At 49.6% G+C, this 21,362-nt stretch overlaps 1 protein-coding gene across 3 annotated transcripts in view; it reads right to left on the bottom strand.

The window, feature by feature from the left end:
• LOC118383958 (rho guanine nucleotide exchange factor 26-like) overlaps positions 1 to 21,362 on the bottom strand; it is a 132,223-nt gene that overhangs the window by 14,148 nt on the left and 96,713 nt on the right. For all 3 annotated transcript variants that reach the window (XM_052495611.1, XM_052495542.1, XM_052495464.1), the window contains one exon: positions 1,344 to 1,414. In XM_052495611.1, coding sequence (XP_052351571.1) covers positions 1,344 to 1,414 — 71 coding nt within the window. The remainder of the gene's footprint in view (positions 1 to 1,343; positions 1,415 to 21,362) is intronic.

Genomic DNA, 21,362 nt, shown 5'->3' with positions numbered 1-21,362 from the left:
TTCAAGCAGTTAAACAGGTTATACCTCTTAATGCTTTACTGCAGGCAAATTACAATCTGGACCCGAAAACCAGTTCACTGCTAAGTTTCAGTCTTCCTCACTAATTAAAGGGATAGTTCCGGATTTTTGGCAATTGCTAACTAGCGTTAGCAAAATGACTTGAAGTCTATGGGAACAGCTAGCATGCAATTGCTCCTGTAGACTTCCAGTCATTATGCTAACAATGGTTAGCATTGACTTGCAAAACTACCTCTATCTTCCTTCATACTGGACGCAAAGACATAAAAACATCCCACAGTATCCCTTTAAGGACTGATTTAGACAGAAAAGCAGCAGTACTCCAGACCTACAGCTTGGTTTTCAATCCACTTGTCTTCTCCCTCGGACAGGGAGACAGTTCTACTGCTTCACCACTAGGTGGTGCTGTGGGACTACATTGTGAGTTCCACTGACAAGTCAAGTTTTTGTTTTTAGTTAACCTTTATTTAAACTCGGCAAGTAAGCTAAGAACAAATGTTTATTTTCAGTGACAGCCTACTAGGGAACAGTGGGTTAACTGCCTTGTTCAGGGGAACAGTGGGTTAACTGCCTTGTTCAGGGGGACAGTGGGTTAACTGCCTTGTTCAGGGGAACAGTGGGTTAACTGCCTTGTTCAGGGGGACAGTGGGTTAACTGCCTTGTTCAGGGGAACAGTGGGTTAACTGCCTTGTTCAGGGGAACAGTGGGTTAACTGCCTTGTTCAGGGGAACAGTGGGTTAACTGCCTTGTTCAGGGGAACAGTGGGTTACTGCCTTGTTCAGGGAACAGTGGGTTAACTGCCTTGTTCAGGGGAACAGTGGGTTAACTGCCTTGTTCAGGGGAACAGTGGGTTAACTGCCTTGTTCAGGGGAACAGTGGGTTAACTGCCTTGTTCAGGGGAACAGTGGGTTAACTGCCTTGTTCAGGGGAACAGTGGGTTAACTGCCTTGTTCAGGGGAACAGTGGGTTAACTGCCTTGTTCAGGGGAACAGTGGGTTAACTGCCTTGTTCAGGGGAACAGTGGGTTAACTGCCTTGTTCAGGGGAACAGTGGGTTAGCTGCCTTGTTCAGGGGAACAGTGGGTTAAACTGCCTTGTTCAGGGGAACAGTGGGTTAAACTGCCTTGTTCAGGGGAACAGTGGGTTAAACTGCCTTGTTCAAGGGGCAGGACGACGTATTTGTACCTTGTCAGCTCAGGGATTTGATCTACCAACCTTTTGGTTACTAGTCCAACGCTCCAACCACTAGGCTACCTGCTGCCCCAAGTTCGATAGTACTGTCTGAATGTAGGTGTGTGTGTGTGTGTGTGTGTGTGTTTAACTCACTGGTCCGGTCTTGGTTCTTCTCGTCGTTGCTGCTCTGGCCCAGAGCAGTGATCCAGCGAGCTCGCTCATTCCTGTTGAACAGACACACATCATCAACACTTTTCAATACATTCTGTCTTACTTCTAGTGAGTCATTTGTCATGTTCCGTGTGGCCAGAAAAAAACAAACACAATTTAATTTCAGTTTAACTTTCCTTTTAACACCATAGCTGATATTGTCAACCCAGGGGCCTGTTTCAACTCACAACAACCTCACAGCATCACACACAACAACAACCTCACAGCATCACACACAACAACCTCACAGCATCACACACACACAACCTCACAGCATCACACACACACAACCTCACAGCATCACACAACAACAACCTCACAGCATCACAGACAACAACCTCACAGCATCACACATAACAACAACCTCACAGCATCACACATAACAACAACCTCACAGCATCACACACATAACAACCTCACAGCATCACAGACAACAACCTCACAGCATCACACACAACAACAACCTCACATCATCACACACAACAACAACCTCACAGCATCACACACACAACCTCACAGCATCACACACACACAACCTCACAGCATCACACACAACAACCTCACAGCATCACACATAACAACAACCTCACAGCATCACACATAACAACAACCTCACAGCATCACACATAACAACAACCTCACAGCATCACACACAACAACCTCACAGCATCACACAACAACAACCTCACAGCATCACAGACAACAACCTCACAGCATCACACACAACAACAACCTCACATCATCACACAACAACCTCACAGCATCACACACAACAACCTCACAGCATCACACACATAACAACCTCACAGCATCACACACATAACAACCTCACAGCATCACACACATAACAACATCACAGCATCACACACAACAACAACCTCACAGCATCACACACAACAACAACCTCACGTCATCACACAACAACAACCTCACAGCATCACACACAACAACAACCTCACAGCATCACATAACAACAACCTCACAGCATCACACACAACAACCTCACAGCATCACACACAACAACCTCACAGCATCACACACATAACAACCTCACAGCATCACACACATAACAACCTCACAGCATCACACACAACAACCTCACAGCATCACACACAACAACCTCACAGCATCACACAACAACCTCACAGCATCACACACAACAACCTCACAGCATCACACACAACAACCTCACAGCATCACACACAACAACCTCACAGCATCACACACAACAACCTCACAGCATCACACACAACAACAACCTCACAGCATCACACATAACAACAACCTCACAGCATCACACACAACAACCTCACAGCATCACACACAACAACCTCACAGCATCACACACAACAACCTCACAGCATCACACACAACAACCTCACAGCATCACACACAACAACCTCACAGCATCACACACAACAACCTCACAGCATCACACATAACAACCTCACAGCATCACACATAACAACCTCACAGCATCACACATAACAACCTCACAGCATCACACACATAACAACCTCACAGCATCACACACAACAAGCTCACAGCATCACACATAACAAGCTCACAGCATCACACACATAACAACCTCACAGCATCACACACAACAACCTCACAGCATCACACAACAACAACCTCACAGCATCACACAGAACAACCTCACAGCATCACACACAACAACCTCACAGCATCACACACAACAACCTCACAGCATCACACAACAACAACCTCACAGCATCACACACATAACAACCTCACAGCATCACACACAACAACCTCACAGCATCACACACAACAACCTCACAGCATCACACACAACAACCTCACAGCATCACACATAACAACCTCACAACATCACACACAACAACCTCACAGCATCACACACAACAACCTCACATCATCACACACACACAACCTCACAGCATCACACACAACAACCTCACAGCATCACACACAACAACCTCACAGCATCACACACAACAACCTCACAGCATCACACATAACAACCTCACAGCATCACACATAACAACCTCACAGCATCACACACACAACAACCTCACAGCATCACACATAACAACCTCACAGCATCACACAACAACAACCTCACATCATCACACACACAACAACCTCACAGCATCACACACAACAACAACCTCACAGCATCACACACATAACAACCTCACAGCATCACACACAACAACATCACAGCATCACACACAACAACCTCACAGCATCACACACAACAACCTCACAGCATCACACACAACAACCTCACAGCATCACACATAACAACCTCACAGCATCACACACATAACAACCTCACAGCATCACACACACACAACCTCACAGCATCACACATAACAACCTCACAGCATCACACACAACAACCTCACAGCATCACACACAACAACCTCACAGCATCACACACAACAACAACCTCACAGCATCACACATAACAACAACCTCACAGCATCACACACAACAACCTCACAGCATCACACACAACAACCTCACAGCATCACACAACAACAACCTCACAGCATCACAGACAACAACCTCACAGCATCACACACAACAACAACCTCACATCATCACACAACAACCTCACAGCATCACACACAACAACCTCACAGCATCACACACATAACAACCTCACAGCATCACACACATAACAACCTCACAGCATCACACACAACAACAACCTCACAGCATCACACACAACAACAACCTCACATCATCACACAACAACAACCTCACAGCATCACACACAACAACAACCTCACATCATCACATAACAACAACCTCACAGCATCACACACAACAACCTCACAGCATCACACACAACAACCTCACAGCATCACACACATAACAACCTCACAGCATCACACACAACAACCTCACAGCATCACACACAACAACCTCACAGCATCACACACAACAACAACCTCACAGCATCACACACAACAACCTCACAGCATCACACACAACAACCTCACAGCATCACACACAACAACCTCACAGCATCACACACAACAACAACCTCACAGCATCACACATAACAACAACCTCACAGCATCACACACAACAACCTCACAGCATCACACACAACAACCTCACAGCATCACACACAACAACCTCACAGCATCACACACAACAACCTCACAGCATCACACATAACAACCTCACAGCATCACACATAACAACCTCACAGCATCACACATAACAACCTCACAGCATCACACACAACAACCTCACAGCATCACACACAACAACCTCACAGCATCACACATAACAAGCTCACAGCATCACACACATAACAACCTCACAGCATCACACATAACAACCTCACAGCATCACACACATAACAACCTCACAGCATCACACACAACAACCTCACAGCATCACACAACAACCTCACAGCATCACACAACAACAACCTCACAGCATCACACAGAACAACCTCACAGCATCACACACAACAACCTCACAGCATCACACACAACAACCTCACAGCATCACACAACAACAACCTCACAGCATCACACACATAACAACCTCACAGCATCACACACAACAACCTCACAGCATCACACACAACAACCTCACAGCATCACACACAACAACCTCACAGCATCACACATAACAACCTCACAACATCACACACAACAACCTCACAGCATCACACACAACAACCTCACAGCATCACACACAACAACCTCACAGCATCACACACAACAACCTCACAGCATCACACACAACAACCTCACAGCATCACACATAACAACCTCACAGCATCACACATAACAACCTCACAGCATCACACACAACAACCTCACAGCATCACACATAACAACCTCACAGCATCACACAACAACAACCTCACATCATCACACACACAACAACCTCACAGCATCACACACAACAACAACCTCACAGCATCACACACATAACAACCTCACAGCATCACACACAACAACCTCACAGCATCACACACAACAACCTCACAGCATCACACACAACAACCTCACAGCATCACACATAACAACCTCACATCATCACACACATAACAACCTCACAGCATCACACACACACAACCTCACAGCATCACACATAACAACCTCACAGCATCACACACAACAACCTCACAGCATCACACACAACAACCTCACAGCATCACACACAACAACCTCACAGCATCACACACACACAACCTCACAGCATCACACATAACAACCTCACAGCATCACACATAACAACCTCACAGCATCACACACAACAACAACCTCACAGCATCACACACACAACAACCTCACAGCATCACACATAACAACCTCACAGCATCACACACAACAACCTCACAGCATCACACACAACAACCTCACAGCATCACACATAACAACCTCACAGCATCACACACAACAACAACCTCACAGCATCACACACAACAACAACCTCACAGCATCACACATAACAACAACCTCACAGCATCACACACAACAACCTCACAGCATCACACACAACAACCTCACAGCATCACACACAACAACCTCACAGCATCACACACAACAACCTCACATCATCACACAACAACAACCTCACAGCATCACAGACAACAACAACCTCACAGCATCACAGACAACAACCTCACAGCATCACACACAACAACCTCACAGCATCACACACAACAACCTCACATCATCACACAACAACAACAACCTCACAGCATCACACATAACAACCTCACAGCATCACACACACAACAACCTCACAGCATCACAGACAACAACCTCACAGCATCACACACAACAACCTCACATCATCACACACAACAACAACCTCACATCATCACACAACAACAACCTCACAGCATCACACACATAACAACCTCACAGCATCACACACATAACAACCTCACAGCATCACACACAACAACAACCTCACAGCATCACACACAACAACCTCACATCATCACACACAACAACCTCACAGCATCACACACAACAACCTCACAGCATCACACACAACAACCTCACAGCATCACACACAACAACAACCTCACAGCATCACACACAACAACCTCACAGCATCACACAACAACAACCTCACAGCATCACAGACAACAACCACACAGCATCACACACACAACAACCTCACAGCATCACACACAACAACCTCACAGCATCACACATAACAACCTCACAGCATCACACACAACAACCTCACAGCATCACACACAACAACAACCTCACAGCATCACACATAACAACAACCTCACAGCATCACACATAACAACAACCTCACAGCATCACACACAACAACCTCACAGCATCACACACAACAACCTCACATCATCACACACAACAACCTCACATCATCACACAACAACAACCTCACAGCATCACAGACAACAACCTCACAGCATCACACACAACAACCTCACAGCATCACACACAACAACCTCACATCATCACACAACAACAACAACCTCACAGCATCACACATAACAACCTCACAGCATCACACACACAACAACCTCACAGCATCACAGACAACAACCTCACAGCATCACACACAACAACCTCACATCATCACACACAACAACAACCTCACATCATCACACAACAACAACCTCACAGCATCACACACATAACAACCTCACAGCATCACACACATAACAACCTCACAGCATCACAAACAACAACAACCTCACAGCATCACACACAACAACAACCTCACATCATCACACACAACAACCTCACAGCATCACACACAACAACCTCACAGCATCACACACAACAACCTCACAGCATCACACACAACAACAACCTCACAGCATCACACACAACAACCTCACAGCATCACACAACAACAACCTCACAGCATCACAGACAACAACCTCACAGCATCACACACAACAACAACCTCACATCATCACACACAACAACCTCACAGCATCACACACAACAACCTCACAGCATCACACACAACAACCTCACATCATCACACAACAACCTCACAGCATCACACAGAACAACAACCTCACAGCATCACACACATAACAACCTCACAGCATCACACACATAACAACCTCACAGCATCACACACATAACAACCTCACAGCATCACACACAACAACAACCTCACATCATCACACACAACAACAACCTCACAGCATCACACACAACAACCTCACAGCATCACACACATAACAACCTCACAGCATCACACACAACAACCTCACAGCATCACACATAACAACCTCACAGCATCACACAACAACAACCTCACAGCATCACACACAACAACAACCTCACAGCATCACACACAACAACAACCTCACAGCATCACACACAACAACCTCACAGCATCACACACAACAACAACCTCACAGCATCACACACAACAACCTCACAGCATCACACACAACAACCTCACAGCATCACACACAACAACCTCACAGCATCACACAACAACAACCTCACAGCATCACACAGAACAACCTCACAGCATCACACACAACAACCTCACAGCATCACACAGAACAACCTCACAGCATCACACACAACAACCTCACAGCATCACACATAACAACCTCACAGCATCACACACATAACAACCTCACAGCATCACACAGAACAACCTCACAGCATCACACACAACAACCTCACAGCATCACACACAACAACCTCACAGCATCACACACAACAACCTCACAGCATCACACAACAACAACCTCACAGCATCACACAACAACAACCTCACAGCATCACACACAACAACCTCACATCATCACACACAACAACCTCACAGCATCACACAACAACAACCTCACAGCATCACACAACAACAACCTCACAGCATCACACACAACAACCTCACATCATCACACAACAACAACCTCACAGCATCACACAACAACAACCTCACAGCATCACACACAACAACAAAAAGCACATTACAACAGAGTAATACACTGATTAAGGAGCTGACCTTTTTCTCCCTCCCTCCTCTCCTATCCCCTTCCCCCACCCGTCTCCTCCTCTCCACCCCGCCCGTCTCCTCCTCTCCCCCAGACCGTCTCCTAATCTCCTCTCCTCCTCCCCCCCGCCCGTCTCCTCCTCTCCCGTCTCCCCCCGCTTAGGTCTTTTGTTTCTGAATCAAGCGACTTAAAATAAGAGGACCGACCAACAGTCAGTCAGTCAGACACAACACACACCAGACTACAGCTGTATAAGTCCATACAGGGAGAAATGTGCATGTTCTGTCATCCTGTGAGCTCTCATCCCCCCAGTGCTCATCCCTGAGAGGGAGAACAGAGGTGTTTTGATTCAGTTGAACAGGGACAGAGGCTAATTCACGGGAAAGGAACAGAGCATCTCTGGTGAATGGAAGGAGGGGCACAGGTCAGGTTTCACCAGGTAACTCTACCTGCCACCTCGCCTGCCCACTCCAAAGGAGAGAGGAAGATTTAGAGAAAGAGAGAGAGGGGGCGGTCAGAGAAAAGGAGAGAGGAAGATTTAGAGAAAGAGAGAGGGAGTGGTCAGAGAAAAGGAGAGAGGAAGATTTAGAGAAAGAGAGAGGGAGTGGTCAGAGAAAAGGAGAGAGGAAGGTTTAGAGAAAGAGAGAGGGAGTGGTCAGAGAAAAGGAGAGAGGAAGATTTAGAAAGAGAGAGGGAGGTCAGAGAAAAGGGGAGGAAGGTTTCAGAAAGAGAAAGTGGTCAGAGGGAGAGGAAGATTTAGAGAAAGAGAGAGGGGAGGTCAGAGAAAAGGAGAGAGGCAGATTTAGAGAAAGAGAGAGGGGATGGTCAGAGAAAAGGAGAGAGGAAGATTTAGAGAAAGAGAGAGGGAGTGGTCAGAGAAAAAGAGGAAGGTTTAGAGAAAGAGAGGGGGTGGTCAGAGAAAAGGAGAGAGGAAGATTTAGAGAAAGAGAGAGGGGGTGGTCAGAGAAAAGGAGAGAGGAAGATTTAGAGAAAGAGAGAGGGAGTGGTCAGAGAAAAGGAGAGAGGAAGGTTTAGAGAAAGAGAGAGGGAGTGGTCAGAGAAAAGGAGAGAGGAAGATTTAGAGAAAGAGAGAGGGGGTGGTCAGAGAAAAGGAGAGAGGAAGATTTAGAGAAAGAGAGAGGGAGTGGTCAGAGAAAAGGAGAGAGGAAGATTTAGAGAAAGAGAGAGGGGGTGGTCAGAGAAAAGGAGAGAGGAAGATTTAGAGAAAGAGAGAGGGAGTGGTCAGAGAAAAGGAGAGAGGAAGGTTTAGAGAAAGAGAGAGGGAGTGGTCAGAGAAAAGGAGAGAGGAAGATTTAGAGAAAGAGAGAGGGAGTGGTCAGAGAAAAGGAGAGAGGAAGGTTTAGAGGGAGTGGTCAGAGAAAAGGAGAGAAATAAACAAACAGGTAGTGAATTATAGAGGACTGAACTAGATTAACGGATAGAGAGAGAAAAAGAAAGCCTGGGTGGAAAGAGAATGAAAACATAGCGAGAGGGAGAGGGGATAGAGGGGGTGGCAGTCTGTCTCACCCCCACCGTAGACAGCCAGCCAGGACCTGTCTCACCCCCACTGTGGACAGCCAGCCAGGACCGGTCTCACCCCCCACCGTGGACAGCCAGGACCTGTCTCATCCCCCACCGTGGACAGCCAGCCAGGACCTGTCTCACCCCCCACCGTGGACAGCCAGCCAGGACCTGTCTCACCCTCCACCGTGGACAGCCAGCCAGGACCTGTCTCACCCCCACCGTGGACAGCCAGGACCTGTCTCACCCCCCACCGTGGACAGCCAGCCAGGACCTGTCTCACCCCCACCGTGGACAGCCAGCCAGGACCTGTCTCACCCCCACCGTGGACAGCCAGCCAGGACCTGTCTCACCCCCACCGTGGACAGCCAGCCAGGACCTGTCTCACCCCCACCGTGGACAGCCAGCCAGGACCTGTCTCACCCCCACCGTGGACAGCCAGCCAGGACCTGTCTCACCCCCCACCATGGACAGCCAGGACCTGTCTCACCCCCCACCATGGACAGCCAGGACCTGTCTCACCCCCCACCATGGACAGCCAGGCCAGGTAACACAGGTCATATACCCACACTGCTAGGGGGAAATACACAGGGTTGGTTCCCTGGTCCTCAGGTAAACCTGTACTGAGCCAGCACAGATCATATATCACACTGCTGGGGAAAAGCCACAGGGTTGGTTCACCCCCCCTGGTCCTCAGTAAACCACTGGACACAGTCATATATCACCCCCTGGGGAAAATACACAGGGTTGGTTCCCTGGTCCTCAGTAAACCTGTCTGAGTAACACAGGTCATATAGCACACTGCTAGGGAAAATACACAGGGTTGGTTCCCTGGTCCTCAGGTAAACCTGTACTGAGTAACACAGGTCATATATCACACTGCTGGGGAAAATACACAGGGTTGGTTCCCTGGTCCTCAGGTAAACCTGTACTGAGTAACACAGGTCATATATCACACTGCTGGGGGAAAATACACACGTTTCTCAGCGTGACTGAATGTTTGTGCGGCTGTCTGAGTCTAACGGAGATGTGGGAATGACATCTGTTCATTGCTGGCCTTGGCAGTTGGACGGACGGACAGACGGCCACACACACACACACGGTTCCCAAGATAAAACATGCCAGCTGAGGTATCAGGACTATCAAAATACACACCCTCATTCATATATTAGTAAAGGAGCCAATACACACACTCATTCATAAAGGAGCCAATACGCACACATTCCTGTTGGAACACAGCCGCAAACAGGCATCATGTGTGCACCGCGATTTAATGGTTATGTGTGGAATGGAAGGCACATACCGACAGGTCTCTGGTTAAAACAACCATAAAGCTCTCTCTGTCTGTCTGTCTGTCTGTGTGTGTGTGTGTGTGTGTGTGTGTGTGTGTGTGTGTGTGTGTGTGTGTGTGTGCGTGCGCAGCAGGATATTCCTTACATCTTTCAAACCTCTCCACCTCTCATTCACACTAGGAGTTAATACAATATCAGACTGTTCAAGACTACATGTGTAAACGTGTCATCACTATATGAAAACACCACGAGACGAGAATTACAACTGTTGTGAGATGTTTCACATTGAGACAGAAACTAAAAATGTAGAAAAGGTTCCATGTGGAAAGCAGTTGGTATGAATGTATTGAGACTGACCTGAGTTCAGTAGAGAGACTGGAGAGGACTGACCTGATAATTCAAAACTCCTAACATTCAGACAACACACTGCTCTACCTCTAGTCCAGACCAGGGCTGGCCAGGGAACTGCCTCTAGCCCAGACCAGGGCTGGCCAGGGAAATGCCTCTAGCCCAGACCAGGGCTGGCCAGGGAAATGCCTCTAGCCCCGACCAGGGCTGGCCACGGAACTGCCTCTAGCCCAGACCAGACCAGGGACCTACCTCTAGCCGAGACCAGACCAGGCCAGGGACCTACCTCTAGCCCAGACCAGGGCTGGCCAGGGAACTGCCTCTAGCCCAGACCAGGGCTGGCCAGGGAACTACCTCTAGCCCCGACCAGGGAACTGCCTCTAGCCCAGACCAGGGCTGGCCAGGGAAATGCCTCTAGCCCCGACCAGGGCTGGCCACGGAACTGCCTCTAGCCCAGACCAGACCAGGGACCTACCTCTAGCCGAGACCAGACCAGGCCAGGGACCTACCTCTAGCCCAGACCAGCGCTGGCCAGGGACCTACCTCTAGCCCAGACCAGGGCTGGCCAGGGAACTACCTCTAGCCCAGACCAGGCCAGGGACCTACCTCTAGCCCAGACCAGGCCAGGGACCTACCTCTAGCCCAGCGCTGGCCAGGGAACTACCTCTAGCCCAGACCAGCGCTGGCCAGGGACCTACCTCTAGCCCAGACCAGGGCTGGCCAGGGACCTACCTCTAGCCCAGACCAGGCCAGGGACCTACCTCTAGCCCAGACCAGGGCTGGCCAGGGACCTACCTCTAGCCCAGACCAGGGCTGGCCAGGGACCTACCTCTAGCCCAGACCAGGCCAGGGACCTACCTCTAGCCCAGACCAGGCCAGGCCAGGGACCTACCTCTAGCCCGACCAGCGCTGGCCAGGGACCTACCTCTAGCCCAGACCAGCGCTGGCCAGGGACCTACCTCTAGCCCAGACCAGGCCAGGGACCTACCTCTAGCCCAGACCAGGCCAGGGACCTACCTCTAGCCCAGACCAGGCCAGGGACCTACCTCTAGCCCAGACCAGGGACCTACCTCTAGCCCAGACCAGGGACCTACCTCTAGCCCAGACCAGGCCAGGGACCTACCTCTAGCCCAGACCAGACCAGGGACCTACCTCTAGCCCAGACCAGGGAACTAGAGGAGGCAGACAGAGTATCTGTAGCCTGCAGTGAAAAGCATATAACAAACAATGACAGAGTGAGAGAGCAACAGCTGTGTGCCAGTCTCATAGTGCAGAAACAGACTCAACACAGAGTCAGTCTGCACACAACAACACTGCTCCAGCTGTCCTTCTTATTTCCTCTCATATGATAGCCAACCTGGCTGACTGACCACCCCAACAGACACTGGTAGAGAGACAAGCATCTCTCTCTCTCTCTCTCTCTCTCTCTCTCTCTCTCTCTCTCTCTCTCTCTCTCTCTCTCTCTCTCTCTCTCTCTCTCTCTCTCTCTCTCTCTCTCTCTCTCTCTCTCTCTCTCTCGTGTTTTTCAGCTTCTGTTCTGGCCTACAATAACACACAGTGATAGACGAGATTACAGGCCTCGATAAAATGTGGAGAGGGGGATGAAGAGAAAGGGATGAAGAGGGGGAGAGGGTCAGTGTGAATCGTGGGAACATGTCAATTCAACAATGGGTTACTCTGCTAGGCAACCAGTCTCACAACGTGTAGCAACCACTGTCACAATGGAGTGGTCGCCGAGGGGGATCTCTAACCCAGATCATACACTAGGCTACTACAGTAAGTGGTAAACGGATCCACACACACACACACACACACACACACACACACACACACACACACTATTCATAGTACTTGTAATCCAAGAAGAAAAAATAAATGACAATGATATATTTTACTTTGTAAGGACTGAATGCTAAGTTAAGGACAGAACAGGTCTGTCTGCAACTTCAATGAGCTCGGAGGTGTGAAGTGAGAGGTGTCAAAGCCCTTGAGCCCAACAACTGCAGGAGAGTTTCACAGCCCCCCACCCCCCACCCCCCACCCAAATGCACAGGCCTTTGAAGGCTTCGTCGCAATCTCCCAAATACAACAGCCACAGGACCACTTTGTTAGGACGTTGAAAAGTACCATTCACCGAAACTGAAGTGATATATCTAGCTAACCTCCTTTTGCACATGGGGGGAGAAAAACGGGGGACAGAGACTGGTTAGCTAGGTGGGATTTTCTACAAGGAATCTGCCTCCCCAAAAAAGCTTCTCCCCAGCAGATACTGGACTAGTAACCAGCAGGTAGTCTAGTGGTTAGAGTGTTGGACCAGTAACCAGCAGGTAGTCTAGTGGTTAGAGTGTTGGACTAGTAACCAGCAGGTAGCCTAGTGGTTAGAGCAGGTAGCCTAGTGGTTAGAGTGTTGGGCCAGTAACCAGCAGGTTACTGGTTAGAGGGGTGGCAGGTAGTCTAGTGGTTAGAGTGTTGGACTAGTAACCAGCAGGTAGCCTAGTGGTTAGAGCAGGTAGCCTAGTGGTTAGAGCGCTGGGCCAGTAACCAGCAGGTAGCCTAGTGGTTAGAGGGGTGGCAGGTAGCCTAGTGGTTAGAGGGGTGGCAGGTAGCCTAGTGGTTAGAGGGGTGGCAGGTAGCCTAGTGGTTAGAGGGGTGGCAGGTAGCCTAGTGGTTAGAGGGGTGGCAGGTAGCCTAGTGGTTAGAGGGGTGGCAGGTAGCCAAGTGGTTAGAGCGCTGGGCCAGTAACCAGCAGGTAGCCTAGTGGTTAGAGCAGGTAGCCTAGTGGTTAGAGCGCTGGGCCAGTAACCAGCAGGTAGCCTAGTGGTTAGAGCAGGTAGCCTAGTGGTTAGAGCGCTGGGCCAGTAACCAGCAGGTAGCCTAGTGGTTAGAGCAGGTAGCCTAGTGGTTAGAGCGCTGGGCCAGTAACCAGCAGGTAGCCTAGTGGTTAGAGCAGGTAGCCTAGTGGTTAGAGCGCTGGGCCAGTAACCAGCAGGTAGCCTAGTGGTTAGAGCAGGTAGCCTAGTGGTTAGAGCGCTGGGCCAGTAACCAGCAGGTAGCCTAGTGGTTAGAGCAGGTAGCCTAGTGGTTAGAGCAGGTAGCCTAGTGGTTAGAGCAGGTAGCCTAGTGGTTAGAGCGCTGGGCCAGTAACCAGCAGGTAGCCTAGTGGTTAGAGCAGGTAGCCTAGTGGTTAGAGCAGGTAGCCTAGTGGTTAGAGCAGGTAGCCTAGTGGTTAGAGCGCTGGGCCAGTAACCAGCAGGTAGCCTAGTGGTTAGAGCAGGTAGCCTAGTGCTTAGAGTGCTGGGCCAGTAACCAGCAGGTAGCCTAGTGGTTAGAGTGCTGGGCCAGTAACCAGCAGGTAGCCTAGTGGTTAGAGTGCTGGGCCAGTAACCAGCAGGTAGCCTAGTGGTTAGAGCAGGTAGCCTAGTGGTTAGAGTGCTGGGCCAGTAACCAGCAGGTAGCCTAGTGGTTAGAGCAGGTAGCCTAGTGGTTAGAGCAGGTAGCCTAGTGGTTAGAGCAGGTAGCCTAGTGGTTAGAGTGCTGGGCCAGTAACCAGCAGGTAGCCTAGTGGTTAGAGCAGGTAGCCTAGTGGTTAGAGCAGGTAGCCTAGTGGTTAGAGCAGGTAGCCTAGTGGTTAGAGCGCTGGGCCAGTAACCAGCAGGTAGCCTAGTGGTTAGAGCAGGTAGCCTAGTGGTTAGAGTGCTGGGCCAGTAACCAGCAGGTAGCCTAGTGGTTAGAGCAGGTAGCCTAGTGGTTAGAGCAGGTAGCCTAGTGGTTAGAGTGCTGGGCCAGTAAACAAAAGGCTGCTGGATCGAATTAATTGAGGTAAAAATGTGTCGTTCAACCCCTGAACAGGCAGTTAACTCACTGTTCCCTGGTCGGCCGTCATTGAATTTGTTCTTAATTGACTTGCCTAGTTTTTTAGTATAGGCCAACTATCAATTTATATTTATTTAAGACTTTTATAGCCTACTGGACTGACAGACATGTACTTTCTCAAGTTATCTTGTTGGGGCGAGTGACTCCTTCAGCCATGATTAATATTGTACTTTCTCAAGTTATCTTGTTGGGGCGAGTGACTCCTTCAGCCATGATTAATATTGTACTTTCTCAAGTTATCTTGTTGGGGCGAGTGACTCCTTCAGCCATGATTAATATTGTACTTTCTCAAGTTATCTTGTTGGGGCGAGTGACTCCTTCAGCCATGATTAATATTGTACTTTCTCAAGTTATCTTGTTGGGGCGAGTGACTCCTTCAGCCATGATTAATATTGTACTTTCTCAAGTTATCTTGTTGGGGCGAGTGACTCCTTCAGCCATTATTAATATTGTACTTTCTCAAGTTATCTTGTTGGGGCGAGTGACTCCTTCAGCCATTATTAATATTGTACTTTCTCAAGTTATCTTGTTGGGGCGAGTGACTCCTTCAGCCATTAATATTTTATTTGTATTTTTTTGTTGTTAAATTTTACCCCCTTTTCTCCTCAATTTTTTATTAATCGCCCCTGTACGGGAGAGACGAAGGTCGAAAGCCATGCATCCTCCGATACACAACCCAACCAAGCCGTACTGCTTCTTAACACAGCGCGCCTCCAACCTGGAAGCCAGCCGCACCAATGTGTCGGAGGAAACACCGTGCACCTGGCAACCTTGGTTTAGAGCGCACTGCGCCCGGCCCGACACAGGAGTCGCTAGTGAGCGATGATACAAGGACATCCCTACCGGCCAAACCCTCCCTAACCCGGACGACGCTAGGCCAATTATGCGTCGCCCCACGGACCAAATACTTTTGGTCATGTAGTGTATATTTGTAGTGTATATTTGCTACTGCTCAACAACCATAAAAACTCAGGTGACCAACAGCCTATCGACCAGTCTAATAATTGGATGCAGATTCGTTTAGCTAAGAGGCCTTTGACTAGTAGTTGAAGTTAATGTTATGTTTATGCTAGGTGTCTACAGAGGTAAGAGCTGTAGAGAATGTGATTCAAAAGAGAGGTTTACCTAAACAGATAGAGGAATGAGGGAGATCTGGCCTTGTACTCTCTCTCTCTGTGTGTGTGTGTGTGTGTGTGTGTGTGTGTGTGTGTGTGTGTGTGTGTGTGTGTGTGTGTGTGTGTGTGTGTGTGTGTGTGTGTGTGTGTGTGTGTGTGTGTGTGTGTGTGTGTGTGTGTGTGTGTGTGTGTGTGTGTGTGTGTGTGTGTGTGTGTGTGTGTGTGTGTGTGTGTGTGTGTGTGTGTGTGTGTGTGTGTGTGTGTGTGTGTGTGTGTGTGTGTGTGTGTGTGTGTGTGTGTGTGTGTGTGTGTGTGTGTGTGTGTGTGTGTGTGTGTGTGTGTGTGTGTGTGTGTGTGTGTGTGTGTGTGTGTGTGTGTGTGTAAACGCGTGCTGACAAAGGAAGTAAACTGAACACGCCCTTTAAATAAAGACCCGTAATTGGCAGGCGTCTGTGTGTGAGTGAGACACGACTATAGGTCTACAGCCAGGACAAGAACCAGAGACAGATGGGGGGGAGACGGTAGGCTTCAAGGGGACTCCTACAGCACGTACACCTAGAACTCATTTCTTGGCAGTAGTACTGTAGATTACTTTATCACTGACCTCAACCCAGAGTCTCTCAGAGTGTTCCCAGTCAGCCCACTGACCTCAACCCAGAGTCTCTCAGAGTGTTCACAGTCAGCCCACTGACCTCAACCCAGAGTCTCTCAGAGTGTTCACAGTCAGCCCACTGACCTCAACCCAGAGTCTCTCAGAGTGTTCACAGTCAGCCCACTGACACCCCTATCAGACCACAGAAAAATCTTAGACAACTTCCTGGACAAAATGTTTCCCTGCAATAGTGAAGGTGTGAACTTAGCAGTAGAAACGGTATATTTGACATACCAGCTAACATATCAAATTCAAAAAGAAAACATAAGAAAATGAACAGCAATTAGAAACGATGAAGAGCCCAAAAACCTAAAGAAAGAAATTGAGAAAACTATCTAACCAAAAACAGACAACCAGAACTAACCCAAATGAGAGAATGGTTGTGGGTGATGTAAAACTACTGCCCAAAATAATCAAAATAGACTGCTATGACATTGCAAAGTGATTTGAGCATTGGGCCTGTAACCGAAAGCCTGCTGGATCGAATCCCCGAGCTGACAAGGTAAAATCTGTCATTCTGCCCCTGAGCAGTGAACACACTGGTCCCCTGGTGCCAAAGACGTGGATGTTGATGAAGGCAGCCCCCCCCCACACCTCTCTGATTCAGAGGGATTGCGCTAAATGCGTAAGACACATTTCAGTTGTACAACTGACTAGGTATCCCCTTGTCCCTCTCCCTGTCCCTCCCCCTTGTCCCTCTCCCTCCCCCTTGTCCCTGTCCCTCTCCCAGTCCCTCCCCTTGTCCCTGTCCATCTCCTTTGTCTCTCTCCCTTGTCTCTCTCCATTGTCCCTCTCCCTTGTCCCTCTCCCTTGTCCCTCTCCCTTGTCCCTCTCCCTTGTCCCTCTCCCTCTCCCTGTCCCTCTCCCTGTCCTTCTCCCTGTCCCTCTCCTTGTTCCTGTCTTTCTCCCTGTCCCTGTCCTTCTCCTTGTTCCTGTCTTTCTCCCTGTCCCTCTCCCTATCCCTCTCCTTGTTCCTGTCCCTCTCCCTTGTCCCTCTCCCTGTCCCTCTCCTTGTTCCTGTCTTTCTCCCTGTCCCTCTCCTTGTTCCTGTCCCTCTCCCTGTCCCTCTCCTTGTTCCTGTCCTTCTCCCTGTCCCTCTCTCTGTCCCTGTCCCTTCCCTGTCCCTCTCCTTGTTCATGTACTTCTCCCTGTCCCTCTCTCTGTCCCTGTCCCTCTCCCTCTCTCTGTCCCTTCCCTGTCCCTCTCCCTGTCCCTCTCCCTTGTTCCTGTCCTTCTCCCTGTCCCTCTCCCTGTTTCTGTCCCTCTCTCTGTCCCTTCCCTGTCCCTCTCTCTGTCCCTTCCCTGTCCCTCTCCCTGTCCCTCTCCCTTCCCTCTCCTTGTTCCTGTCCCTCTCCATGTCCCTCTCCCTTGTCCCTGTCCCTCTCTCTGTCCCTGTCCACCTCCCTGTCCCTCTCCTTGTTCCTGTCCCTCTCCTTGTTCCTCTCCCTGTTCCTGTCCCTCTCCTTTTTCCTGTCCCTCTCCTTGTCCCTGTCCCTTCCCTTATCCTTCTCCCTGTCCCTCTCCTTGTTCCTGTCCCTTCCCTGTCCCTCTCCTTGTTCCTGTCCTTCACCCTGTCCTTCTCCCTGTCCCTCTCCCTGTCCTTCTCCCTGTCCCTCTCCCTGTCCTTCTCCCTGTCCCTCTCATTGTCCTTCTCCCTCTCATTGTCCTTCTCCCTGTACTTCTCCCTGTCCCTCTCCCTGTCCCTCTCCCTGTCCCTCTCCCTGTCCCTGTCCCTCTCCTTGTTCCTGTCCCTCTCCTTGTTCCTGTCCTTCACCCTGTCCCTCTCCCTGTCCCTCTCCTTGTCCTTCTCCCTGTACTTCTCCCTGTCCCTCTCCTTGTTCATGTCCTTCTCCCTGTCCCTCTCCCTGTTCCTGTCCCTGTCCCTTCCCTGTCCCTGTCCCGCTCTCTGTCCCTTCCCTGTCCCTCTCCCTGTTCCTTTCCCTCTCTCTGTCCCTGTCCCTTCCCTGTCCCTGTCCCTCTCCCTGTCCCTCTCCTTGTTCCTGTCCCTCTCCCTGTCCCTCTCCCTGTCCCTCTCCCTTGTCCCTCTCCCTGTCCCTCTCCCTTGTCCCTCTCTCTGTCCCTGTCCCCCTCCCTGTCCCTCTCCTTGTTCCTGTCCTTCTCCCTGTCCCTCTCCCTGTTCCTGTCCTTCTCCCTGTCCCTCTCCTTGTTCCTGTCCTTCTCCCTGTCCCCCTCCCTGTCCCTCTCCTTGTTCCTGTCCTTCTCCCTGTCCCTCTCTCTGTCCCTGTCCCCCTCCCTGTCCCTCTCCTTGTTCCTGTCCTTCTCCCTGTCCCTCTCCCTGTTCCTGTCCCTCTCCCTGTTCCTGTCCCTCTCCCTTGTCCCTGTCCCTCTCTCTGTCCCTGTCCCTTCCCTGTCCTTCTCCCTGTCCCTCTCCCTGTCCCTCTCCCTGTTCCTGTCCCTCTCCTTGTTCCTGTCCCTCTCCCTTGTCCCTCTCTCTGTCCCTGTCCCTTCCCTGTCCCTCTACCTGTCCCTCTCCTTGTTCCTGTCCCTTCCCTGTCCCTCTCCTTGTTCCCGTCCTTCACCCTGTCCTTCTCCCTGTCCCTCTCCCTGTCCCTCTCCTTGTTCCTGTCCCTCTCCCTGTCCCTCTCCTTGTTCCTGTCCTTCACCCTGTCCTTCTCCCTGTCCCTCTCCCTGTCCCTCTCCCTGTCCCTCTCCCTGTATAGTCAGTGTTTGCGGGAGAAACATTATTCCATTAAAGACAGGAATGTAAAAGGCTCAGCTGTTTTCTACTGTGGGTCATTACCCTGAGAGTCTTAATGAGGTGAGGAGGGAAAGCTATACACTCTGATACCAGGGGACTTTGATCAGTGTGTGTGTGTGTGTGAGTGAGAGTGATAAAGCCCTTGAATTGAATTGAGTGAGAGAGAGAGCTGGTCCTGGGGCTCTGTTCACAAACACACCCTACAGAGCCCCAGGACAGCAGCACAATTAGACCCAACCAAATCATGAGAAAACAAAAATATAATTACTTGACACATCGGAAAGAATTAACAAAAAAACAGAGCAAACTAGAATGCAATTTGGCCCTAAACAGAGAGTACACAGTAGCAGAATACCTGACCACTGTGGCTGACTCAAACTTAAGGAAAGCTTTGACTATGTACAGACTCAGTGAGCATAGCCTTGCTATTGAGAAAGGCCGCCGTAGGCAGACATGGCTCTCAAAAGAAGACAGGCTATGTGCTCACTGCCCACAAAATGAGGTGGAAACTGAGCTGCACTTCCTAACCTCCTGCCAAATGTTTGATGATATTAGAGACACATATTTCCCTCAGATTACACAGACCCACAAAGAATTAGAAAACAAACCCAATTTTGATAAACTCCCATATCTACTGGGTGAAATACCACAGTGTGGCATCACAGCAGCAAGATTTGTGACCTGTTGCCACGAGAAAAGGACAACCAGTGAAGAACAAACACCATTGTAAATACAACCCATATTTATGTCTATTTATTTTCCCTTTTGTACTTTAACTATTTGCACATCGTTACAACACTCTATATAGACATAATATGACATTTGTAATGTCTCTATTCTGTTGGAACTGTTGTGAGTGTTTATTTTACATTGTTTATTTCACTTTAGTTTATTATCTACTTCACTTGCTTTGGCAACGTTAACATGTGTTTCACATGTCAATAAAGCCCCTTGAATTGAATTCAGGGAGAGAGAGAACTTGAATTGAATTGAGAGAAAGAACATCTGTCTCTATAGAGTGAGAGCTTTGATCTGAGTGAGGCCTGCCTCTGACGCCCATCAGATGTACTGAGGGACACAAACAAACATGTCCCTGATGGAACACGCCCACACACACGCGCACGCACACGCACACACACACACTCACGCTCACACACACACACGCTCACACACACACACGCTCACACACACACACGCTCACACACACACACACGCTCACACACACGCTCACTCACACACTCACACACACACACGCTCACTCACACGCTCACTCACACACACGCTCACTCACACACACACTCACACACACGCACACACACACGCTCACACACACACACACACGCTCACACACACGCTCACTCACACACACGCACACTCACACACACGCACACACGCTCACTCACACACACGCTCACTCACACACACGCTCACTCACACACACGCTCACTCACACACACGCTCAC

The sequence above is a fragment of the Oncorhynchus keta genome, chromosome 1, assembly GCF_023373465.1.
Source record: "Oncorhynchus keta strain PuntledgeMale-10-30-2019 chromosome 1, Oket_V2, whole genome shotgun sequence".
NCBI classification, from domain to species: domain Eukaryota; kingdom Metazoa; phylum Chordata; class Actinopteri; order Salmoniformes; family Salmonidae; genus Oncorhynchus; species Oncorhynchus keta.
This window is presented reverse-complemented; position numbering and strand designations above follow the sequence as displayed.